Genomic DNA, 26949 nt, shown 5'->3' with positions numbered 1-26949 from the left:
ACCTGCCCCCCTTACACTCTAACCACTAGGATACCTGCCCGCCCTACACTCTAACCACTAGGATACCTGCCCCCCTTACACTCTAACCACTAGGATACCTGCCCCCGCTACACTCTAACCACTAGGATACCTGCCACCCCAAAATATCATAGGCTAATTCAATTGGGGTTTGAACACCTGAGGAAGTGGAAACTCAAAACACATTAACTATATCACCGACTCTAAATATAATACCCACTGCTAGTAGCCATGTATTCATCCAACAGTACATTTTGCCCTAAAAACAAAAGTTGCAGTTGTAGTCTACTCCCAATGAGACCTATAGGCCTATTCCATCATAATGGCCGGTGAGTGAAATGCGTGGATACAGCTCTATATCTAAAAGCCATATAAAATATCTTGATTCTAAAATAGTTGCTATTGAGCTGAATATTAAGAGTTGAGAAATATAATTTATACCTACAGAAAAATGAAACCCTCCACTCTTCGACAGGGACAAGAGTATGAAGCTTGAAAGCTGTCCCCCCTGCTGCTGTAGCCAACTGTGCTGATAGGCTAGTCGACATGAGATTATGGAGGTGTCATAATACACTTAAATCTAGCGGTCAAACAGGAAAATGGTTACTATTTGACATATCTTCATTTTAAGCCTACTAGAAAGTGTGTGCCCTCAGGCCTGGAAGGAAGTAAAACTCATCCCGCTACCCAAGAATAGTTAAGCCCCCATTACTGTCTCAAATAGCCGACCAATCAGCCTGTTACCAACCCTTAGTAACTTCTGGAAAAAACGGCATTTCACAAGATACAATGCTATTTTACAGTAAACAAATTCATAACAGACTTTCAGCATGCTTATAGGGAAGGACATTCAACAAGCACACCACTTACACAAATGACTGATGATTGGCTGAGAGAAATTGATGCTAAAAAGATTGTGGGAGCTGTTTTCTTAGACTTCAGTGCAGCTTTTGACATTATCGATCATAGTCTGCTGCTGGAAAAACATATGTGTTATGGCTTTACACCCCCTGCTATATTGTGGATAAAGAGCTACCTGTCTGACAGAACACAGACATCATGTCAGTGATTCTCTCGTTAACACAGGTGTGAGTGTTGACGAGGACAAGGCTGGAGATCACTCTGTCATGCTGATTGAGTTAAGAATAACAGGCTGGAAGCCTAAAAAGGAGGGTGGTACTTGGAATTATTGTTCTTCCTCTGTCAACCATGGTTTCCTGCAAGGAAACACGTGCCATCATCAAATCAAATGTATTTATATAGCCCTTCTTACATCAGCTGATATATCAAAGTGCTGTACAGAAACCCAGCCTAAAGCCCCAAACAGCAAGCAATGCAGGTGTAGAAGCAAGGTGGATGGGAAAAACTCCCTAGAAAGGCCAAAACCTAGGAAGAAACCTAGAGAGGAACCAGGCTATGAGGGGTGGCCAGTCCTCTTCTGGCTGTGCCGGGTGGAGATTATAACAGAACATGGCCAAGTTCAAATGTTCATAAATGACCAGCATGGTAAAATAATAGTAATCATAGTGAACAGTTCAGGGTTCCATAGCCGCAGGCAGAACAGTTGAAACTGGAGCAGCAGCACGGCCAGGTGGACTAAGGACAACAAGAAGTCATCATGCCAGGTAGTTCTGAGGCATGGTCCTAGTCCTCCAAGAGAGAGAAAGAAAGAGAGAATTGGAGAGAGCATACTTAAATTCACACAGGACACCGGATAAGACAGGAGAAATACTCCAGATATAACAGACTGACCCTAGCCCCACGACACATAAACTACTGCAGCATACATAAATACCAGAGGTTGAGACAGGAGGGGTCAGGAGACACTGTGGCCCCATCCGATGATATCCCCGGACAGGGCCAAACAGGCAGGATATAACCCCACCCACTTTGCCAAAGCACAGCCCCCACACCACTAGAGGCATATCTTCAACCACCAACTTACCATCCTGAGACAAAGCCGAGTATAGCCAACAAATATTTCCGTCGCGGCACAACCCAAGGGGGGGCGCCAACCCAGACAGGAAGACCACGTCAGTGACTCAACCGTTTCCGTTCACCTTCACACTCCTGGGCCAGACTACACTCAATCATTGGACCTACTGAAGAGATGAGTCTTCAATAAAGACTTAAAGGTTGAGATCGAGTCTGCGTCTCTCACATGGGTAGGCAGATCATTCCATAAAAATGGAGTTCTATAGGAGAAAGCCATGCCTTCAGCTATTTGCTTAGAAATTCTAGGGACAATTAGGAGGTGTGCGTCTTGTGACCGTAGCATACGTGTAGGTATGTACTGCAGGACCACATCAGAGAGATAGGTAGGAGCAATCCCATGTAATGCTTTGTAGGTTAGCAGTAAAACCTTGAAATCAACCCTTGCCTTAACAGGAAGCCAGTGTAGAGAGGCACTGGAGTAATATGATCCTTTTTTTTGGTTCTAATCAGGATTCTAGCAGCCGTATTTAGCACTAACTGAAGTTTATTTAGTGCTTTATCCAGGTAGCCGGAAAGTAGAGCATTGCAGTAGTCTAACCTAGAAGTAACAAAAGCATGGATTTATTTTTCTGCATCGATTTTGGACAGAAACTTTCTGATTTTTGCAATGTTACGTAGATGGTAAAAAGCTGTCCTTGAAACAGTCTTGATATGTTCGTCAAAAGAGAGATCAGGGTCCAGAGTAGCGCCGAGGTCCTTCACAGTTTTATTTGAGACGACTGTACAACCATCAAGCTTAATTGTCAGATTCAACAGAAGATCTCTTTGTTTCTTGGGACCTAGAACAAGCATCTCTGTTTTGTCAGAGTTTAAAAGTAGAAAGTTTGCAGCCATCCACATCCTTATGTCTGAAACACAGGTTTCATTGAAATGTACAGCTGTGTGTCATCCGCATAGCAGTGAAAGTTAACATTATGTTTTCGAATGACATCCCCAAGAGGTAAAATATATAGTGAAAACAATAGTGGTCCTAAAACGGAACCTTGAGGAACACCGAATTTTACAGTTGATTTGTCAGAGGACAAACCATTCACAGAGACAAACTGATATCTTTCCAACAGATACGATCTGAACCAGGCCAGAACTTCTCTGTGTAGACCAATTTGGGTTTCCAATCTCTCCAAAATAATGTGGTGATCGATGGTATCAAAAGCAGCACTTAGGTCTAGGAGCATGAGGACAGATGCAGAGCCTCAGTCTGACGCCATAAACAGGACATTTACCACCTTCACAAGTGCAGTCTCAGTGCTATGATGGGGTCTAAAACCAGACTGAAGCATTTCGTATACATTGTCTTCAGGAAGTCAGTGAGTTGCTGCGCAACAGCTTTTTCAAAAAAAATTGAGAGGAATGGGAGATTCGATATAGGCCGATAGTTTATTATATTTTCTGGGTCAAGGTTTGGCTTTTTCAAGAGAGGCTTTATTACTGCCACTTTTAGTGAGTTTGGTACACATCCGGTGGATAGAGAGACGTTTATTATGTTCAACATAGGAGGGCCAAGCACAGGAAGCAGCTCTTTCAGTAGTTTCATTGGAATAGGGTCCAGTATGCAGCTTGAAGGTTTAGAGGCCATGGTTATTTTCATTATTATGTCAAGAGATATAGTACTAAAACAGTGTCTCCCTTGATCCTAGGTCCTGGCAGGGTTGTGCAGACTCAGGACAACTGAGCTTTGGAGGAATACTCAGATTTAAAGAGGAGTCCATCATTTGCTTTCTAATGATTATGATCTTTTCCTCAAAGAAGTTCATTAATTTATTACTGCTGAAGTGAAAGCCATCCTCTCTTGGGGAATGCTGCTTTTTAAGTTAGCTTTGCGACAGTGTCAAAAATACATTTCTGATTGTTTTAATTTTCCTCAATTAGGTTGGAAAAATATAATGATCGAGCAGCAGTGAGAGCTCTTCGACACTGCGCGGTACTGTCTTTCCAAACTAATCGGAAGACTTCCAGTTTGGTGTGGCGCCATTTACGTTCGGGTATTTTCTGTATACCAGGAAGCTAGTTTCTTATGACAAATGTTTTTTGTTTTTAGGGGTGCAACTGCATCTAGCGCAAGGTTAAATTGAGTTCCTCAGTTAGGTGGTTAACTGATTGTTGTCCTCTGACGTCCTTGGCTAGGAAGAGGGAGTCTGGAAGGGCATCAAGGAATCTTTGGGTTGTCTGAGAATTTATACCACGACTTTTGATGCTCCTTGGTTGGGGTCTGAGCAGATGATTTGTTGCGATTGCAAACGTAATCAAATGGTGGTCCAATAGTCCAGGATTATGAGGAAAAACAAGATCCACAACATTTATTCCATGGGACAAAACTAGGTCCAGAGTATGACTGTGGCAGTGAGTAGGTCCGGAGACATGTTGGACAAAACCCACTGAGTCGATGATGGCTCCGAAAGCCTTTTGGAGTGGGTCTGTGGACTTTTCCATGTGAATATTAAAGTCACCAAAAATTAGAATATTATCTGCTATGACTACAAGGTCTGATAGGAATTCAGGGAACTCAGTGAGGAACGCAGTATATGGCCCAGGAGTCCTGTAAACAGTAGCTATGAAAAGTGATTGAGTAAGCTGCATAGATTTCATGACTAGAAGCTCAAAAGACGAAAACGTCGTTTTTTTTTGGTAAATTGAAATTTGCTATCGTATATGTTAGCAACACCTCCACCTTTGCGGGATGCAAGGGGGATATGGTCACTAGTGTAACCAGGAGGTGAGGCCTCATTTAACACAGTAAATTCATCAGGTTTAAGCCATGTTTCAGTCAGGCCAATCACATCAAGATTATGATCAGTGATTAGTCCATTGACTATAAATTCCTTGGAAGTGAGGGATGTAACATTAAGTAGCCCTATTTTGAGATGTGAGGTATCACAATCTCTTTCAATAACGGCAGGAATGGAGGAGGTCTTTATTCTTGTGAGATTGCTAAGGCAAACACCGCCATGTTTAGTTTCGCCCAACCTTGGTTGAGGCACAGACACGGTCTCAATGGGGATAGCTGAGCTGACTATACTGACTGTGCTAGTGGCAGACTCCACTAAGCTGGCTAACAGCCTGCTGCCTGGCCTGCACCCTATTTCATTGTGGAGCTAAGGGAGTTAGAGCCTTGTCTATGTTCGCAGATAAGATGAGAGCACCCCTCCAGCTAGGATGCAGTCCGTCACTCCTCAACAGGCCAGGCTTGGGCCTGTTTGTGGGTGAGTCCCAGAAAGAGGGACAATTATCTCAAAATTCTTTATTTTGGGAGTGGCAGAAAACAGTTTTCAACCAGCGATTGATTCATCATTGCTTTGCACAAAAAAGGCTTCACAGGCCAGGATATTGCTGCCAGTAAGATTGCACCTAAATCAACCTTTTATCAGATCATCAAGAACTTCAAGGAGAGCGGTTGAATTGTTGTGAAGAAGGCTTCAGGTCGCCCAAGAATGTCCAGCAAGCGCCAGGACCGTCTCCTAAAGTTGATTCAGCTGCGGGATCGTGGCACCGCCAGTACAGAGCTTGCTCAGGAATGGCAGCAGGCAGGTGTGAGTGCATCTGCACGCACAGTGAGGCAAAGACTTTTGGAGGATGGCCTGGTGTCAAGAAGGGCCGCAAAGAAGCCACTCCTGGCTTGCAGTGATTTTTAACCAGAAGAAACCGCCTTTATAAATTCTACCAATGGCGAGACTCGAGGCTACAACAATGTGTATTCTATGTCACCGACACACCCATAAATGTCGATTCGCTGATAGAGCTGTACATGCAGCAGGCCACTAGGACTACAGATGTTGATCCTTGCAGTGGCAGCAGGTGACACACTGTCCACAAATTACACTTTGGGTCCTGCTAAATACACTCTCTGACCATGTCTTCAGTACACGTGACAAGCTTCAATAATTGTCATTTATTAACCAAAAAGAAATCCCTGAATTCTACAGTCCCAGACCAGAACTGGAATGCATGAAGGTCAGCATAAAGTCATTGGTACAGATGAAAACCATATTACAAGTACAACCTGAAATCAGACTATCCACAACACCTCTCACGGACAGACAACGTAAATATATACAGGAAAATATAAAATGCAACAACTTTAATATTTTACTGAGTACAAGTTCATTAAAGGAAATCAGTCAATTTAAATAAATTCATTAGGCCCTAATCTATGGATTACACATGACTGGGCAGGGGTGCAGCCATGGGTGGGCAAAGGCCCACCCACTGGGGAGCCAGGCACAGAATGAGTTGTTTCCTAACAAAGGGGCTTTATTAGACAGAAAAACTCCTCAGCACCCACCCTCAGACCATCCCAAAGGTGAAGCCAGATGTGTGGGTTCTGGGTTGGCGTGGTTACATGTGGTCTACGGTTGTGAGGCCAGTTGGACATACTGCCATATTAGCCAAAACAACATTGGAGGCGGCTTATGGTAGAGAAATTACCACTCAATCACTCTGGCAACAGCTCTGGTGGACATTCCTGCAGTCAGCATGCCAATTGCACGCTCCTACAAAACTTGACATCAGTAGCATTGTGGACAAAACAGCACCTTTATGGATCCAACAAGGTGCACCTGTGTACTTATCATGCCTTATCAACTTTGATAGACCACACCTGTCAGGTGGATGGATGATCTTGGCAAAGGAGAAATGCTCACTAACAGGGGAACACAAATGTGTTCACAAAATGAGAGGAATGTACAATTTAATGGAGTTTTTTTTATTTCAAATCATGAAACCGACACGTTACATGTTCTGTTTATTTATTTTTTTGCTAAGTGTACATGGTGCAGTCAAAAATTATGCAATACTTTAGTTCTGGGTCGACCAAAATGAACCCAGAACTATTGTAGTTAATCTTTCAAAAACATGAATACAGCTAAACCACAACATTACAAAAACACTTCAATTTGACAACACACAAGCTGTGTTCCAAGAGGAGAAAGTTGAAAAGTTCATTATGAAGAAATATACATGTTACACTCACACAAGTCGTACAATGAATCCAGTCCATGAATCCAGACCATGAATCCAGACCATGAAATTGGCCATTTTACGACTTATTAGAATTCTCCCAACAGGGTGACAAATATTTACAATTATTTACACATCCAGACTGAGATAGTGCCCCAAACAGCACCCTGTGGGCCCAGGTCCAAAATTGTGCACTACATAGGGAATAGGGTGCATTTAGAACGCATGAGTTAGTCTTCCCCCCCAGGCAACAGCAGATGGACAGACTTAGAACTGCTGCAGGATCAGCTTCTTCTTCATGTCGTGAGAGAACTTGTTGGATCGGAACGCGTCGCTGTCATAGAACGCTGACAGGTTGTGGATGCTGATCTGTCTGGCCTGGGGAAGGAGAGAACAGAACAATTCAACTATACTGAACGAAAAGAAAAATGCAACAATTTCAAAAAGATTGTTACTGAGTTATAGTTCATATGAGGAAATTAGTCAATTTAAATAAATGTATTGGGCCCTAATCTGTGGATTTCACATGACTGGTAATACAGATACCACCCCCCACAAAAAAACAGGATCTCGTCACGGTATTCCTTTGCATTCAAATTGTCATGGATAAAATGCAATTGTGTTAGTTGTCAGTAACTTATGTCTGGCAATGCCATAACCACAAAGCCACCAGGGGGCACTCATTTTACAGGAAACCGCTTGCCCACACATGTCTGTGTTGTAAGGCCAGTTGGACGTACTGCCAAACTCTAAAATGACTTGGTGGCTTATGGTATTTTTCAATGGCAACAACTCTGGTGGACATTGGTGCAGTCAACGTGCCAATTGCATTCTCCCTCAAATTGAGCGATCTGTGGCATTGTGTTGTGACAAACTTGCACGTTTTAGAGTGGCCTTTTGTCCCCAGCACAAGGTGCACCTGTGTAATGATCATGCTGTTAAAATCAGCTTCTTCATGCCACACCTGTCAGGTGGATGGATTATCTTGGCAAAAAAATGCTCACTAAGAGGGATGTCAACAAATTTGTGCACAAAATGAGAAAAATAAGCTTTTTGTGCGTACAGAACATTTCTGGGATCTTTTATTTCAGCTCATGAAACATGGGACCAACACTTTAAATGTTGTGTTTACATTTTTGATCCGTGTACAGTGCATTCGGAAAGTACTCAGACCCCTCAACTTTTTTTTACATTGTTACGTTGCAGCCTTATTTTAAAAAAAATTACACAATACCCCATAATGACAAAATGAAAAACCGGTTTAGACCTGGGGAAGTGTACCAAAAAAATGTTAGCAGCATTGAAGGTCCCCAAGAACAGAGTGGCCTCCATCATTCTTAAATGGAAGAAGTTTGGAACCACCAAGAACTCTTCCTAGAGCTGGCCGCCTGGCCAAAATTAAGCAATCGGTGTCAGAGGAAGGCCCTAAAAATTGTCAAAGACTCCAGCCACCTGAGCCATAGACTGTTCTCTCTGCTACCGCACAGCAAGCTGTAACGGAGCGACAAGACGAGGTCCAAGAGGCTTCTAAACAGCTTCCACCCCCAAGCCATAAGACTCCTGAACACCAAATGGCTACCCCCCTTTGCCTCCCCTCCCTTTTACACCGCTGCTACTCTGTTGTTATCAGGGGCGGCAGGTAGCCTAGTGGTTAAGAGTGTTGGGCCAGTAACCAAAAGGTTGCGGGATCGAATCCCAAGCTGACAAGGTAAAAAAAAAAGTTGTTCTGCCCCTGAACAAGGCAGTTAACCCACTGTTCCCCAGTAGGTTGTCATTATACATTTGTTCTTAACTGACTTGCCTAGTTAAATAAAAAGATAAAAACATGTTATCTATGCATTGTCACTTCAATAACTGTACATATTCCCTCAAACGGTATTGTTATTTTATTGCTGCACAGGTGCACCTTGTGCTGGGGACTTACTTATTTCTTATCCGTATTTTTTAATGTATTTTTTTAACCGTATTGTTGGTTTACTGTAAGGTCTGTTTATGGTAGAGTGGCCAGATGGAAGCCACTCCTCAGTAAAAGGCATGAGACAGCCCACTTGGAGTTTGCCAAAAGGCACCTAAAGGAATCTCAGCCCATGAGAAACAAAATTATCTGGTCAAGATTGAACTCTTGGGCCTGAATGCCAAGCATTACGTCTGGAGGGAACCTGGCACCATCCCTACGGTGAAGCACGGTGGTGGCAGCATCATGGTGTGGGGATGCTTTTCAACGGCAGGGACTGGGAGACTAGTCAGGATCGAGGGAAAGATAAACGGAGCAAAGTACAGACAGATCCTTGATGAACACCTGCTACAGAGCACTCAGGACCTCAGACTGGGGCGAAGGTTCACCTTCCAACAGGACAACGACCCTAAGCACACAGCCAAGACAGCGCAGGAGTGGCTTCGAGACAAGTCTCTGAAGAATGTCCTTGAGTGGCCCAGCCAGAGCCCCGACTTGAACCCAATCGAACATCTCTGGAGAGACCTGAAAATAGCTGTGCAGCAACACTCCCTGTCCAACCTGACAGAGCTTGAGAGGATCTGCAGAGAAGAATGGGAGAAACTCCCCAAAAACAGGTGTGCCAAACTTGTTGCCTCATACCCAAGACGACTTGAGGCTGATATTGCTGCCAAAGGGGCTTCAACAAAGTACTGAGTAAAGGGTCTGAATACTTGTGAAAATGTAATATTTCAGTTTGATTTTTAATACATTTGTTAAAAAATCTAAACCCGTTTTCACTTTGTCATTATGAGGTAATGTGTGTGTGTGTGTATGTATGTGTGTGTAGATTAGATTAAATTGCTCGTTTCCCCTCATTTTAGAATAAGACTGCAACGTAACAAAACGTGGAAAATGTCAAGGGGTCTGAATACTTCCCGAATGCACTGTATATGGGGAAACTATTGAACTTCACAAATAGCCCCAAATGATGTTTAATCTAGTCAAGATATAGAATGTTGCATTTATATTTTTGTTCAGTTTATATCAGCATTGACAACAAATTTAAACATTTTCCCCAAGGGGAAGAACAGAAATAGAAAGCAACTTCACACTACTCTATACAACCGTTACTCCACACAGAGAAGCATACAAAGCTCACCCTACATTTGGAAATTCTGACCATAATTATATCCTCCTGATTACAAGCAAAAACTAAAGCAGGAAGTACCAGTGACTCGCTCAATACGGAAGTGGTCAGATGACGAGGATGCTACAGGAGTGTTCTGCTAGCACAGACTAGAATATGTTACGGGATTTATCAAATGGCATTGAGGAGTACACCACTTCCATCACCGGCTTCATCAATGACGTTGTCCCCACAGTGACTGTACGTACATATCCCAACCAGAAGCCAAGGATTACAGGCAACATCTGCACAGAGCTAAAGGGTAGAGCTGACGCTTTCAAGGAGCGGGACACTTATATGAAATCCCCTCCATGCCCTCAGACGAACCATCAAACAGGCAAAGCTTCAATGCAGGACTAAGACCGAATCCTACTACCACGGCGCTGACGCTGTTAGCATCTTGCTAGAATACAATGAGGGAGAGGAGACCGAGAGGAAACCATCTCAGATTGAGATTGCACCATGGTTAGCAGCTCGGTATAGTACATTACAGTAGAAATTAAAAGAATACATTTTACACCATTCATTAAGACACCGGCTTCATTACCTTGTCCACCAGGTCTTTCTCTGGGATCTCGATGGTGTCCTGCTGTGCTCCGTACCGGTTCCTCTGATACGTCACCTGCTCGGACACCAGCTGCTTCAGGATGAACAGCAGCAACTCATTGTTGTCTTTTCTGAACGCCAGGTAACGGGCAAACGTCTAGAGAGAGGAGGAAACAAGGGATAAGTTTAGCAGACCTGCCAACCCTGTCCAACCTTTTAGAGTGCCAGACGCGTGCGGCAAATGAGATTCAACACACGCCGAATTGAGATCCCCCCCCCCCACGCTCGTGCGCATGCTGTTTGTGAGTCTGATCGCAATTGTACTAAATCAAGTCTTGCAAAACGTTGGAATACTTTGACAGCATTCCATTTACACCTATGGTAGAAGTCAGGCTACACAAAGCTTAACTAGGCTAAGCTTGTTCAGTAGGCTACCGTAAAGAGAATCTGACCGCTGTTCAGTAGGCTACCGTAAAGAGAATCTGACCACTGTTCAGTAGACTACCGTAAAGAGAATCTGACCACTGTTCAGTAGGCTACCGTAAAGAGAATCTGACCGCTGTTCAGTAGGCTACCGTAAAGAGAATCTGACCGCTGTTCAGTAGGCTACCGTAAAGAGAATCTGACCGCTGTTCAGTAGGCTACCGTAAAGAGAATCTGACCGCTGTTCAGTAGGCTACCGTAAAGAGAATCTGACCGCTGTTCAGTAGGCTACCGTAAAGAGAATCTGACCGCTGTTCAGTAGGCTACCGTAAAGAGAATCTGACCGCTGTTCAGTAGGCTACCGTAAAGAGAATCTGACCGCTGTTCAGTAGGCTACCGTAAAGAGAATCTGACCGCTGTTCAGTAGGCTACCGTAAAGAGAATCTGACCGCTGTTCAGTAGGCTACCGTAAAGAGAATCTGACCGCTGTTCAGTAGGCTACCGTAAAGAGAATCTGACCGCTGTTCAGTAGGCTACCGTAAAGAGAATCTGACCACTGTTCATTAGGCTACCGTAAAGAGAATCTGACCACTGTTCATTAGGCTACCGTAAAGAGAATCTGACCGCTGTTCAGTAGGCTACCGTAAAGAGAATCTGACCGCTGTTCAGTAGGCTACCGTAAAGAGAATCTGACCGCTGTTCAGTAGGCTACCATAAAGAGAATCTGACCGCTGTTCAGTAGGCTACCACAAAGAGAATCTGACCGCTGTTCAGTAGGCTAACACAAAGAGAATCTGACCGCTGTTCAGTAGGCTACCACAAAGAGACTGACCGCTGTTCAGTAGGCTAACACAAAGAGACTGACCGCTGTTCGCTAGAAGAGTCCGGTGTTTCAGCCCATGTAAAAGGTGCTCATTGTATTTCTTTGCAGCGCATTCATAATTTCAGATTTTTGAAATTGATACAATCTCAAATCTAGTGCCAAGGCGTTTCAGAAGCATTGCCTCTATAACGGACACTCGTTCATTCTTCATCGCACCGTCTTCTAAACTCACGACTCCATTTAATTACAAGAGGTTTATATTTACAGTGCCTTGCGAAAGTATTCGGCCCCCTTGAACTTTGCGACCTTTTGCCACATTTCAGGCTTCAAACAAAGATATAAAACTGTATTGTTTTGTGAAGAATCAACAACAAGTGGGACACAATCATGAAGTGGAACGACATTTATTGGATATTTCAAACTTTTTTAACAAATCAAAAACTGAAAAATTGGGCGTGCAAAATTATTCAGCCCCTTTACTTTCAGTGCAGCAAACTCTCTCCAGAAGTTCAGTGAGGATCTCTGAATGATCCAATGTTGACCTAAATGACTAATGATGATAAATACAATCCACCTGTGTGTAATCAAGTCTCCGTATAAATGCACCTGCACTGTGATAGTCTCAGAGGTCCGTTAAAAGCGCAGAGAGCATCATGAAGAACAAGGAACACACCAGGCAGGTCCGAGATACTGTTGTGAAGAAGTTTAAAGCCGGATTTGGATACAAAAAGACTTCCCAAGCTTTAAACATCCCAAGGAGCACTGTGCAAGCGATAATATTGAAATGGAAGGAGTATCAGACCACTGCAAATCTACCAAGACCTGGCCATCCCTCTAAACTTTCAGCTCATACAAGGAGAAGACTGATCAGAGATGCAGCCAAGAGGCCCATGATCACTCTGGATGAACTGCAGAGATCTACAGCTGAGGTGGGAGACTCTGTCCATAGGACAACAATCAGTTGTATATTGCACAAATCTGGCCTTTATGGAAGAGTGGCAAGAAGAAAGCCATTTCTTAAAAGATATCCATAAAAAGTGTGGGTTAAAGTTTGCCACAAGCCACCTGGGAGACACACCAAACATGTGGAAGAAGGTGCTCTGGTCAGATTAAACCAAAATTGAACTTTTTGGCAACAATGCAAAACGTTATGTTTGGCGTAAAAGCAACACAGCTGAACACACCATCCCCACTGTCAAACATGGTGGTGGCAGCATCATGGTTTGGGCCTGCTTTTCTTCAGCAGGAACAGTTAAAATTTATGGGAAGATGGATGGAGCCAAATACAGGACCATTCTGGAAGAACACCTGATGGAGTCTGCAAAAGACCTGAGACTGGGACGGAGATTTGTCTTCCAACAAGACAATGATCCAAAACATAAAGCAAAATCTACAATGGAACGGTTCAAAAATAAACATATCCAGGTGTTAGAATGGCCAAGTCAAAGTCCAGACCTGAATCCAATCGAGAATCTGTGGAAAGAACTGAAAACTGCTGTTCACAAATGCTCTCCATCCAACCTCACTGAGCTCGAGCTGTTTTGCAAGGAGGAATGGGAAAAAAATTCAGTCTCGATGTGCAAAACTGATACAGACATACCCCAAGCGACTTACAGCTGTAATCGCAGCAAAAGGTGGCGCTACAAAGTATTAACTTAAGGGGGCTGAATAATTTTGCACACCCAATTTCAGTTTTTGATTTGTTAAAAAAGTTTGAAATATCCAATAAATGTCGTTCCACTTCATGATTGTGTCCCACTTGTTGTTGATTCTTCACAAAAAAATACAGTTTTATATCTTTATGTTTGAAGCCTGAAATGTGGCAAAAGGTCGCAAAGTTCAAGGGGGCCGAATACTTTCGCAAGGCACTGTATTTTTGATTATAGTTTTTGTGACGTGGATCAAAATTAGTTACCGTCTATCAGATCCTCGTCATGTTAAATGGAAAATACAACTAATGGGATGCAGAATTAAAATGTGTATCCCACTCCCACAAACGCAACCAGTTATTTTTCGTATTTCCATTTTATTTCATTTCAATAGCAAAATGTGAGTGAACTGCTGGCCCTTCAGAGCCCACTGAATGTCCATCTTATGTTCACTGACGTTAGCTTGAAACAATTAGTGTTCACCTTTCCACAACACACGGGGTCGAAAAGGGATTTGTCCATGTGTTGACGTACAGCTGACAGTCTGCAAACTCAGCTTCACAACAAACAGGAGGGGGGGCAGACAGGGGGCAGCTACGTTCAATAATGATGTATTCATCTCCATGGCCGTTGACACAAACTCCGTACATGTCTGTGTGTTGCAGTTCGAGAATCGGGATGTGAGATTCTGTTTTTTTTTTCTGTAAAAAAAAAACCCAAATCAGGCCCTATTCATTTCTGCATACGTTTAACTCGGATCTCGTACCTGGACAGAGAATTGCATAGTTGGTACGCAAAATGCGTACATGTTGGCAGGTCCGAATTAGTTTCAGAATTAAAAGCAGCAGTTTGTCATCTCGTCTGAGTGCCAGGTAACGTCAAGAGGACCAGGAACCAGTGTTAGACATACTGTATTCACCTTATTATTGTGACAGACAGTCCAACCCTTCTATATTAATAGTGTATGACCACTTAAGTGGAGACAAATCTATTTTGGGCTTTTCCCCCCTTCTGCACCATCTTACCCTTCACAGAACTAGAAGAACACATACTACCCCTTTCCGATGCAAAATGGTTTGCTACAATTTGCTCTAGTGAACGCGAACCACGAATAGTCTAGCACATTCCCAGGGGCTTACCTTCCTCATGCTCTTCATGACGCTGAACTTCTGAGTGTCGATGAAGCTCTCCAGCATGACTCTGATGGCCATGTTGACGTCGTCCTCCACTACGTAGTCTCGGAGGTGCATCCTGGCGTGGGCCTCCGCCATACGGATCATAGACTCGATGTGGCGCACCGTGATGGGGATGCTGCCTGTCGCCTACACAGACACATTAAGTTATTCAATTATTATTGACAGTAGACAGTTTGGACAGATGAAGGTCACGAACCCCTCAAGGATAAAATACAACTAACTACATGTTAAAGTATCCGTTTCAGGTTCGGCATCAACTCAGAAAGTGAATTGAAGCATGAAATCGACCCATGCCAGCTAAGGGCCTTGCATTATCTCCCCAGGCTTTAGCTCAGCTAGCTAGCTTACGGTCTTACCGGCTGAGGGCTCAAACCACCGGTTGTGACACACTCACCATGGACTCTTTGCGCAGGTCGCTGTAGATGCGAGCCACTTTATCCTGGTCCATCTGGTTGAGTTTGGGCCGCACTCTTTCCTTAGAGTACATGATGTATTTCCTCAGCAGCTCCTGGGGGATAGGAGGCACGTCTGTGGTGTTGGGCAGAACCACCTCCTCCAAACCAGCCATGCCACCCTCCTTGTTGCTGGGGTGATGCTTGATGTGGCTTCCCACCACGAAACGAGCCAGCATCTCATCCTGTAAATGAGAGACAAAGACAAGTTAGAAGGTTGCAATATTGCAAAGAACAAGTGTCAATTCAATCAGCTAACTAACAAAACATCCGGTCATATCATTACAGGGATGAGAGAGAACAACAGAAAGCTGAGAAGTTGGCCAATAGTCTTTACCTGCACTGGGTCCACAGTATCTCTGACCACACACAGGATGTCAAAACGAGACACGATGGGCTCGGTCAGATCCACGTTCTCAGAGAAGGTCAGAGACGGGTCGTAGCGACCACCGATAGGGTTGGCAGCAGCGATGATAGTACAGCGTGCCTGGAGCGAGGTGACGATGCCAGCCTTGGAGATGGAGATGCTCTGTTGTTCCATGGCCTCATGGATACTGGTCCTGTCTGCATCGTTCATCTGGAGAGAAGAGACATGTTGAGCACTGCAGTCTACAGAAGGGGGACAGGAGTGTCACAGACAGGAAAACCTACACTTCCATGTTATTGTTAGGAGATCTTCCTGACCTGAAAATACTCATGGCCCTGCACAAGGCACTGAACAGCTTTAAATGAACAAATCCTTTACTTTGAATGTGGCTGGAAATATACTATACTTGCTCTCTCAAGTCTAACCCCCTCCTTTCCCCCCCACCTTAACCCCCTCCTTTCCTCCCCACCTTAACCATCTCCTTTCCCCCCCCCCCACCTTAACCATCTCCTTTCCCCCCCACATCTTAACCCCCCCCCACATATCTTAACCATCTCCTTTCCTCCCCCACACCTTAACAACCCCCCCCCCCACACACCTTAACAACCTCTTTCCTCCCCCCACACCTTAAAGTCGATGAGACAGACCCCTCTGTCCATTAACACCAGGGTCCTAGCCTCTAGAGTCTTAGTCTAACCCAAATGCCTGTCTCATATCAACCCTTTCTCCCTCTCACCTTGTCAAACTCGTCAATGAGACAGACCCCTCTGTCTGCTAACACCAGGGCTCCAGCCTCCAGGGTCCACTCCCTGGTGACCGGGTGTCTCTGTACGTAGGCGGTCAGGCCCACAGCGGAGGCTCCCTGGCCTGTGGTGAACACCGCTCTGCTGGCCACCTTCTCAACGTACTTCAAGAACTGGGACTTGGCCGTACCGGGGTCACCGCACAGGAGCACGTTGAGGTCACCACGCACCTTGTGCTTCCCACCTGGAGAAAAGAGGGAAAGGTAAGAGCCCAGAACTGAGGAAGGATAAATGATTGATGATAGAAGCATCATAGCAGAGGGTTGAGCAGCCAATCAGGGTGGCCCTCATTCAAAAAAACTACTGAAAATGCTTCTTTATTTTATCCAACAGCCAACTCAGTTTGAAGGTTGTTCTCCAGAAGGAGCGTTGGCTACCGCTGATGTTGAATGGTTCACCAACCTGGGTTCTTGGGCTCTCCGCCAAACAGAGCCAGAGCCAAGCCTCTCTTGATGTCTTCATGGCCGTAGATGGAGGGGCCGACACTGGCAAAGACCTGCAGAGAGACAGGAGACAGCCCAGGGGATGAACAGGGTGGACACGGGGGGGGGGTGAACAGGGTGGACGAACAGGGTGGGCACGGTGGGGGGGTGAACAGGGTGGACGAACAGGGTGGACACGGTGGGGGGGGGGGTGAACAGGGTGGACACGGGGGGGGGGGGGGTGAACAGGGTGGATGAACAGGGTGGACACGGTGGGGGGGGTGAACAGGGTGGACGAACAGGGTGGACACGGGGGGAGGATGAACAGGGTGGATGAACAGGGTGGACACGGTGGGGGGGGGTGAACAGGGTGGACACGGTGGGGGGGGGTGAACAGGGTGGACGAACAGGGTGGACACGGGGGGAGGATGAACAGGGTGGATGAACAGGGTGGACACGGTGGGGGGGGGATGAACAGGGTGGACACGTGGGGGGGTGAACAGGGTGGACACGGTGGGGGGGTGAACAGGGTGGGTGAACAGGGGGGATGAACAGGGTGGACACGGTGGGGGGTGAACAGGGTGGGGGATGAACAGGGTGGACACGGTGGGGGGGTGAACAGGGTGGGGGATGAACAGGGTGGACACGGTGGGGGGGTGAACAGGGTGGACACGGTGGGGGGGTGAACAGGGTGGACACGGTGGGGGGGGTGAACAGGGTGGACACGGTGGGGGGGGTGAACAGGGTGGACACGGTGGGGGGGTGAACAGGGTGGACACGGTGGGGGGGTGAACAGGGTGGACGAACAGGGTGGACACGGTGGGGGGGGTGAACAGGGTGGACACGGTGGGGGGGGGGGTGAACAGGGTGGACACGGGGGGGGGGTGAACAGGGTGGATGAACAGGGTGGGCACGGTGGGGGGGTGAACAGGGTGGATGAACAGGGTGGGCACGGTGGGGGGGTGAACAGGGTGGATGAACAGGGTGGACACGGTGGGGGGGGTGAACAGGGTGGACACGGTGGGGGGGGGTGAACAGGGTGGACACGGTGGGGGGGGGGTGAACAGGGTGGACACGGTGGGGGGGGGGTGAACAGGGTGGACGAACAGGGTGGACACGGTGGGGGGGGATGAACAGGGTGGACACGTGGGGGGGTGAACAGGGTGGACACGGTGGGGGGGGTGAACAGGGTGGACACGGTGGGGGGGATGAACAGGGTGGGTGAACAGGGGGGATGAACAGGGGGGATGAACAGGGTGGATGAGCAGGGTGGATGAGCAGGGTGGACACGGTGGGGGGTGAACAGGGTGGGGGGTGAACAGGGTGGACACGGTGGGGGGGGTGAACAGGGTGGACACGGTGGGGGGGGTGAACAGGGTGGACACGGTGGGGGGGGTGAACAGGGTGGACACGGTGGGGGGGTGAACAGGGTGGGCACGGTGGGGGGGTGAACAGGGTGGGCACGGTGGGGGGGTGAACAGGGTGGGCACGGTGGGGGGGTGAACAGGGTGGGCACGGTGGGGGGGTGAACAGGGTGGGCACGGTGGGGGGGTGAACAGGGTGGGGGATGAACAGGGTGGACACGGTGGGGGGGGATGAGACGAAAGAAAATATGACTAAAAGCCAATCTACAGATAGACAATTAACATTTGCTATAGACACTGACCAGGTGAAAGCTATGATCCCTTATTGATGTCACCTATCAGTGTAGATGAAGGGGAGGAGACAGGTTAAAGGAGGAATTTTAAGTCTTGCTACATGGATTGTGTATGTGGCCATTCAGAGGGTGAATGGACAAGACTAAATATTTAGGTGCATTTGAACAGGGCATGGTAGTAGGGACAACGGTTTGTGACAAGAACTGCAACGTTATTGGGTTTGTCACACTCAACAGTTTCCCGTGTGTATCAAGAATGGTCCACCACCCAAAGGTCATTCAGCCAACTTGACAACTGTGGGAAGCATCGGAGTCAACATGGGCCAGCATCCCTGTGGAACGCTTTAAATACAATGCCCTGATGAATTGAGGCTGTTCTGAGGGCAAAACAGAATGGGGTGCAAATTAATATTAGGAAGGTGTTCCTAATGTTTTGTACATTCAGTGTATATTGTGCCACAAGCCATTAATAATTGTTTCCACAGTATGTCAATGGGCTTGTATCTGTTATTAATAACCTGTTGGATCTCTAGGGGCGCTATTTCATTTTTGGATAAAAAAACGTTCCCGTTTTAAGCGCAATATTTTGTCACGAAAAGATGCTCGACTATGCATAGTTTTGGAAAGAAAACACTCTGAAGTTTCAGAATCTGCAAAGATATTGTCTGTAAGTGCCCCAGAACTCATTCTACAGGCGAAACCAAGATGAAACATCAAACAGGAAATTAGCAGAATTTCTGAAGCTCTGTTTTCTAATGTCTCCTTATATGGCTGTGAATGCGACAGGAATAAGCTTAGACCTTCTGCCGTTTCCCCAAGATGTCGGCAGCATTGTGACGTATTTGTAGGCATATCATTGGAAGATTGACCATAAGAGACTACATTTTCCAAGTGTCTGCCTGGTGTCCTGCGTCGAAATCGGTGCGCAAAGCCAGGTGCAAGTATTTTTCCATTTGATTGAGAGGAGAAACTATGCTTCCACGAACGATATATCATCGAAGAGATATGTGAAAAACACCTTGAGGATTGATTCTAAACAACGTTTGCCATGTTTTCAGTCGATATTATGGAGTTAATTTGGAAAAAAGTTCACGTTTTGAGGACTGAATTTTCGGGTTTTTTTGGTAGCCAAATGTGATGTACAAAACGGAGCTATTTCTAATACACAAAGAATCTTTTTGGAAAAACTGAGCATTTGCTATCTAACTGAGAGTCTCCTCATTGAAAACATCCGAAGTTCTTCAAAGGTAAATGATTTTATTTGAAGGCTTTTATGTTTTTGTTGAAATGTTGCGTGTTGGATGCTAACGCTAATGCTAACGCTAAATGCTACGCTAGCTAGCTACTTTTACACAAATTATTGTTTTCCTATGGTTGAGAAGCATATTTTGAAAATCTGAGATGACAGTGTTGTTTACAAAATGCTAAGCTTGAGAGATGGCATATTTATTTCATTTCATTTGCGATTTTCATGAATAGTTAATGTTGCGTTATGGTAATGAGCTTGAGTCTATATTCACGATACCGGATCCGGGATGGGGAGATCAGAGGTTTTAAATAAACCATACATCAAAAAAAAAGAAAAAGACTGAAGGACTTGTGACCACAGGGTCCCCCGCCCCCCCACCGTACCACCAGGGTCCCCCGCCCCCCCACCGTACCACCAGGGTCCCCCGCCCCCCCCTACCACCAGGGTCCCCCGCCCCCCCCTACCACCAGGGTCCCCCGCCCCCCCCTACCGTACCACCAGGGTCCCCCGCCCCCCCTACCGTACCACCAGGGTCCCCCGCCCCCCCTACCGTACCACCAGGGTCCCCCGCCCCCCCTACCGTACCACCAGGGTCCCCCGCCCCCCCCTACCGTACCACCAGGGTCCCCCGCCCCCCCCTACCGTACCACCAGGGTCCCCCGCCCCCCCACCGTACCACCAGGGTCCCCCGCCCCCCTACCGTACCACCAGGGTCCCCCGCCCCCCTACCGTACCACCAGGGTCCCCCGCCCCCCTACCGTACCACCAGGGTCCCCCGCCCCCCTACCGTACCACCAGGGTCCCCCGCCCCCCTACCGTACCACCAGGGTCCCCCGCCCCCCTACCGTACCACCAGGGTCCCCCGCCCCCCTTCCGTACCACCAGGGTCCCCCGCCCCCCTACCGTACCACCAGGGTCCCCCGCCCCCCTACCGTACCACCAGGGTCCACCCCTACCGTACCAGCAGGGTCCCACCCTACCAGCAGGGTCCCACCTAACCCACCTAACTCTGATGTGCTCGTGGTCTGACAGTTTACCAGTAGGTGTTACTAACTTACCCTCTCGCCGATGCGCTCGTCCTTGGACAGCGCCACGATGGCCTTGATGTCCTCGTCAGTGAGCTCAGCCACGGCCACTTTGTTGTCTCTACGAGCGATATGATTGGCCATGATGACCGTAGCGAACACTGGGAAGCCGTTGGCCATGTTCAGAGAGCCGTCATAGTTGTTGTTGTAGATCCCTGTCAGTTCCTGGAGGAAAAGAGCAGTTATTATTACGACCAGCTAGCTAGGTTAAGTCAACATTCTCTTTGACAAGAAGGATCTAGAATGTTAACTCCAGACATGTTGCTGGGATGAGAAAATAAACATGGCTGTTCAGAATGGCCTCGCATTCATCAAGTACCTACTAAAATAATAGTTGATGCAATGACATGAGTCTTTCGTCTCACAGCCCCGTACATCCCACAAGCAGACAATGTTACAGCGCCCTACAGTGTTGAGAATGAGAGAGATTAGTTCTGTTAGGAGTCAAACTCACTATTTCGTCTCCAGGTTTGCATTGGTCCACCAGGTCAGCCAACAGGATGGCATCTTTGGAGCGTGGGAGGCGGCCAGCGGCGATCTTCCCTGGGCTCTCCTGGATGGTGATTCGCTGGTAGTTCTGGTACACAGTCTGATAAAAAGAAACAATAAAAACATCTTACTTCTTGCCTAGTCTATCTATTAGTCAGCCCCTCAGCCTTCACACTCTGGTGAAGAATCCGCTGTGGCGCTGAGGGCATAAGCCTGGCTTCCCTTCCTGGTTCAACCTCATTAGATACTATTTTTATTGGTCCACTCATGTTTCTAACCTTTTTAAGAGTATTTCTATTGGGCGTCTGACTCACCAACTCCATATTAATGTCGAAGGGGCCGAAAGACTGGCACTCAGGGCAGGAACCTGGCTTCACTTCCTGGTTCTGGGACTGGAAGAATGGCCCCAGAATGAAGTTACACTTGTTACAGTTGTACTTGACCATTCCCAGCTGCGGTAGAACACCTGTACAGCAGGTCACCACTCCACTGGTACGGATCAACTGGTTCAGGTGGAGTTGTCTGGAGAGGAGAAAAAGCATTCATATTAATCCTATAGAGAGGAAGTGATGCAAGAGGCTCAGTATCAGCCTGTGTGCATGTGAGTTCCCTTAACTCTACTGCCACGTTGTAGCTCTGTGACAACTGTAGAGGAGACGAGCCTCTCGCTCTGTTGTTATTGCAAAAGTCGGCCTGATCTACTAATGCTAAATTTGTAATCGCGGAGTCTAGTTTTTTTTTTTAATCATGGAAGACATGTGATCAATATTAACCTGAGGGATCTCAGCTCCTCGACGAGGGGCAGGTTGCAGATCCTGACGTGGATCTCCTGAGCGATGCGGTCGTATTTGGGGTACATGGCCAGGACTACCTCCTTGGCTGCCTCGTCAAATATCTTCAGCATCTCAGTAGGCGCCTCGGGCAGGAAGTAGGCCAGGACGTGCTCCCTGGCCGCTAGGTCCTCGTAGTTCACCACCAGACTCTCCTTGTTCTCTGGATGGGGTTGGATCAAATACATCAGTAATGTAGTCTATCGTCAAGACCGTGAACCTTTAGGACACAGTAGAGTACAGCCAGGTGCAGAATCCCTAATGTTGTAGTTCATATAGTTTGTTCTCTATCCTCTTTTAAAGAAAAATAGTGAGTCAACATGGTTTTCAGCACTTCCCCCTGACTGATCAAAACTAGTTCATGGCTCTCGTCTCTGCAGCAGAGGTATAGGCGAGCAATGTTAGGAACATCAAATCGCAATACATAGAGTCGTGAGAATAGCAATACATATTGGATCGGCACCTACGTATTATGACATCGTGAGGTCCCTGGCAATTCCCGGCCCTACTATAGATACTGAAAATTACAAATCACCTTGCGACTCTGCAGTCCGACTTCAGAACAGACCTAACAAAGCTCCTGATACAAATACACTACATGACCAAAAGTATGTGGACACCTGCTCGGCGAACATCTCATTCTGAAATATTCAGCATTAATATGGAGTTGGTCCCCCCTTTGCTGCTATACCAGCCTCCACTCTTCTGGGAAGGCTTTCCACTAGATGTTGGAACATTGCTGCTATAACAGCCTCCACTCTTCTGGGAAGGCTTTCCACTAGATGTTGGAACATTGCTGCTATAACAGCCTCCACTCTTCTGGGAAGGCTTTCCACTAGATGTTGGAACATTGCTGCTATAACAGCCTCCACTCTTCTGGGAAGGCTTTCCACTAGATGTTGGAACATTGCTGCTATAACAGCCTCCACTCTCCTGGGAAGGCTTTCCAGTAGATGTTTGGAACATTGCTGCTATAACAGCCTCCACTCTTCTGGGAAGGCTTTCCACTAGATGTTGGAACATTGCTGCTATAACAGCCTCCACTCTTCTGGGAAGGCTTTCCACTAGATGATGGAACATTGCTGCTATAACAGCCTCCACTCTTCTGGGAAGGCTTTCCACTAGATGATGGAACATTGCTGCTATAACAGCCTCCACTCTTCTGGGAAGGCTTTCCACTAGATGTTGGAACATTGCTGCTATAACAGCCTCCACTCTCCTGGAAAGGCTTTCCACTAGATGATGGAACATTGCCGCGGGGACTTGCTTCCATTCAGCCACAAGAGCATTATAGTGAGGTTGGGCACTGATGTTAGGCGATTATGTCTGGCTCACAGTCAGCGTTCAATTCATCCCAAAGGTGTTTAATGGAGTTGAGGTCAGTGCTCTGTGCAGGCTAATCAAGTTCTTTCACACTGATCCGAGAAACCATTTTTGTATGGACCTCACCTTGTGCACGGGGCATTATTATGCTGAAACAGGAAAGGGCCTTCCTCAAACTGTTGCCACGAAGTTGGAAGCACAGAATCGACATTTCCACTTCACAATAATAAACACTTACAGTTGTCTGGTGCAGCTCTAGCAGGGAAGATATTTGAAAACTGACTTGTTGGAAAGGTGGCATCCTACGACAGTGCCACGTTGAAGAAAGTCACTGAGCTCTTCAGTACTGGGCCATTCTACTGCCAGTGTTTGTCTATGGAGATTGCATGGCTGTATGCTCGATTTTATACACCTGTCGGCAACGGGTGTGGCTGAAAAAGCCGAATCAACTCATTTGAAGGTGTGTCCATATATTTTTGTTTGTTTGTTTGTTTGTTTGTTTGTTTGTTTGTATGAGTACCTTTGCACATGTCGCTGATCTTCTCCTTGAACACATTGTGCCCGTTCTCATCTACGTGGGTGCGCAGGAAGTTCTTAAAGCGGTGGTAGATCTCCAGACGTGGCGCGGCCATGACCACCCACTCCCTGACAGAGTGGCCCTGCAAGCAATCCATCCATCAATACATCCACCAACCAATTAATCCATCCATCCACCACTCAAAATTAATCCATCAATAAATCCACCACCCAATTAATCCATCCATCCATAAATAAATCCACCACCCAATTAATCCATCTATCCATCAATACATCCACCACCCAATTAATCCATCCATCCATCCACCACCCAATTAATCCAGCCATCCATCAATACATCCACCAACCAATTAATCCATCCGTCCACCACTCAAAATTAATCCATCAATAAATCCACCACCCAATTAATCCATCAATAAATCCACCACCCAATTAATCCATCACCCAATTAATCCATCCATCCATAAATCCACCACCCAATTAATCCATCCATCCATCAATAAATCCACCACCCAATTAATCCATCAATACATCCACCACCCAATTAATCCATCCATCCATCAATACATCCACCACCCAATTAATCCATCCATCCATCAATACATCCACCACCCAATTAATCCATCCATCCATCAATACATCCACCACCCAATTAATCAGCCATCCATCAATACATCCACCACCCAATTAATCCAGCCATCCATCAATACATCCACCACCCAATTAATCCATCCATCCATCAATACATCCACCACCCAATTAATCCAGCCATCCATCAATACATCCACCACCCAATTAATCCATCCATCACCAATACATCCACCACCAATACATCCACCACCCAATTAATCCATCCATCACCAATACATCCACCATCAATACATCCACCAACCAATTCATCCATCAACCATTTGTATAGCACGTGTTGTACAAGGTAAGGTAGGCAAAAATACAGTGGACTTCACAGAAAAATAAATCAATAATATGAATTATAATAAATATTTCATTACCTTCATGTCCTCTAGGTTCTCGATGCTCTCGATCATTTCCTCATCGTCCACCCCTGTGCCCTCTGCAGCCCGCTCCGCCAGGCGACGCCTCCGGGCCGGGCGCTCTTCATCCTCACTGTCTGTTAGAAGGAAGAGGAAGGTGATGAGGAGGTGGAGAGTTGAACGGCGATGAGGAGTTTCTTAAAAACTGACCATTGTGTGTCGTTTCAATCCCACTATCTAAGAGTAGAACAACTAATCTTATGGTCAGAAAATATAACAGACTATGAAAAAGAGAACTTCTCACCATACAGCAGTCCTCTCCTCAGCCTGCCTCCCTGCTCCCGGTCTCTCCTCCTCATAGCGTCCTCAGCAGCAGCCCTGGCTCCAGGAGACAGCTCCGACAGCTCCTCATCAAGATCCAGACCCTCCACCTCATACCTGTCCAGCTCAGGAATGGCTCGGTAGTCTCTGCATGGGGAGGGATGGGAAGAATGTATAAGCAAATATTGTATTATAAACCTATATAATTCCTGGTATAAGTGCTTAGTAAGCATGCGATAACATAGCTATAACCTGAAAACACTGCATGTAAAGCACTACAGTACAAGACTACAGGGTCTGAACACCTCTCTCTCCCCTCCCTTGCTCACCTCTCCATTGCATCTCCAATCAGTTCCTCCCCGTCTCCCTCATCCTCCTCCCCAGGCAGAGTTCCTTCACCCAGGAGCCCCTCAGACTCATCCTCAAAGGGGGGCAAGTCTCTCCCGGGGCTGGAGGTCAGTTCCCCCCGCCTGGAGAATCTGCTGGGGCTGGTTGCCATGTGATATGACTCAGATGAATCCTGACAACGGGAAAAAGACAAGCAGTCAAGTCAGATGTATTTTTGCATTGTTACATTTGCTACAGACGTTGCATTTCATATATTACAGAGTCCAGCTATTGTCTCAACACACAGTTCAGTGCTAGATAGCTTGCTAGCTAAGATTAATATACATATTCCTTAAAAATGGTGAACAAAGGCTCAAACTATGGAAAGCAGTTTTACTAGCCAGCTAGCTAACGTTAACAGTCATTTATTGCTGCATTTAAAATTAGTCATTTAGCAGACGTTCTTATCCAGGGCGATTTACAGGAGCAATTAGGGTTAAGTGCCTTACTCAAGGGCACGTGACAGATGTTTCACTTGATGGGCTTCGGGATTCGAACCAGCTACTTTTCTGGCCCAACGCTCTTAGCAGCTAACTTTCATAGTGACAATGATGTGCCTAGCTATGATGGCTGACAAAATGGCACACTTTAGCTACCTGGCTAACAATAGAAGCCATGCAGATCACATTTTTTTGTGTAATTTAGTTACCGTTACATGGCAATGAACACTGAACTTACCTATATAATATAAACGATTAACTACAGATTTTAGATCAGTTTGATGTCTGACTAGCTAGCGAACTAATGAAGATTAATACAATCATGGATACAACGTTAACCAGCACATGAGTTGTCTGTCCCAGACACCGTGAGTCGATTCCTAACACTTTCTCAACTTTGACAGGCGAGCAAAAGACATCACGAACGAACAGAAATCCTCAGATAATTTATCAAGGAACATAACCAACTTTCAATGCAATGGGCTTCATTGGCATGGGAAACATGTTTACAATTGCCAGAGCAAGTGGAATAGATAAACGTGAAATAAACAATCAACTATCTGTCAAATAGGAAATATGCTGAAACGTATAAGGTGAATATATTGCCGATTTTGCTAATAATCACTCACCGCCATTATTTCGTGCTTGCTTGTCTCTATTGCTGCCACGAAAACGTTTTTTTTTTTTGTTTTTTTTACCACTTACTTTTCCCGCGAAATCATCACGTGATATACAAAACGCGCGAAATATCATGAATATGTAATAATGGTACCAAAGAGCAGCATTATGATTGGTCGGAGCAAAAAGAGTACTCTGTGATAGGTCAATATAATGCAAAGCAGGATACCTATGATGCGCTCGATTTGTTTC

General features: G+C 46.3%; 1 protein-coding gene across 1 annotated transcript; it reads right to left on the bottom strand.

The window, feature by feature from the left end:
• Positions 1-6725: 6725 nt before the first annotated feature.
• LOC110528595 (DNA replication licensing factor mcm2) lies at positions 6726-26811 on the bottom strand. Its single transcript, XM_036984205.1, has 16 exons — positions 26709-26811; positions 25582-25772; positions 25236-25399; positions 24950-25068; positions 23923-24061; positions 22023-22242; positions 21564-21771; positions 21215-21349; positions 20734-20925; positions 16750-16843; positions 16281-16531; positions 15515-15754; positions 15120-15362; positions 14669-14851; positions 10636-10791; positions 6726-7344 (listed from the first exon to the last, which is right to left on the bottom strand). Exons 1-16 carry the CDS (start codon positions 26712-26714, stop codon positions 7234-7236), a joined length of 2652 nt encoding a protein of 883 aa, XP_036840100.1. The 5' UTR covers positions 26715-26811; the 3' UTR covers positions 6726-7233.
• Positions 26812-26949: the final 138 nt, after the last annotated feature.

This window comes from Oncorhynchus mykiss, chromosome 7 (genome assembly GCF_013265735.2).
Source record: "Oncorhynchus mykiss isolate Arlee chromosome 7, USDA_OmykA_1.1, whole genome shotgun sequence".
Taxonomy (NCBI): Eukaryota; Metazoa; Chordata; class Actinopteri; order Salmoniformes; family Salmonidae; genus Oncorhynchus; species Oncorhynchus mykiss.
This window is presented reverse-complemented; position numbering and strand designations above follow the sequence as displayed.

Coding starts and splice junctions, on each gene's coding strand:
- LOC110528595 (XM_036984205.1), bottom strand. Junction 25,400..25,581: donor ATTGGAGATGCAATGGAGAG/GTGAGCAAGGGA, acceptor CTCCCCATGCAG/AGACTACCGAGCCATTCCTG. Junction 21,350..21,563: donor TCGACATTAATATGGAGTTG/GTGAGTCAGACG, acceptor TCTTTTTATCAG/ACTGTGTACCAGAACTACCA.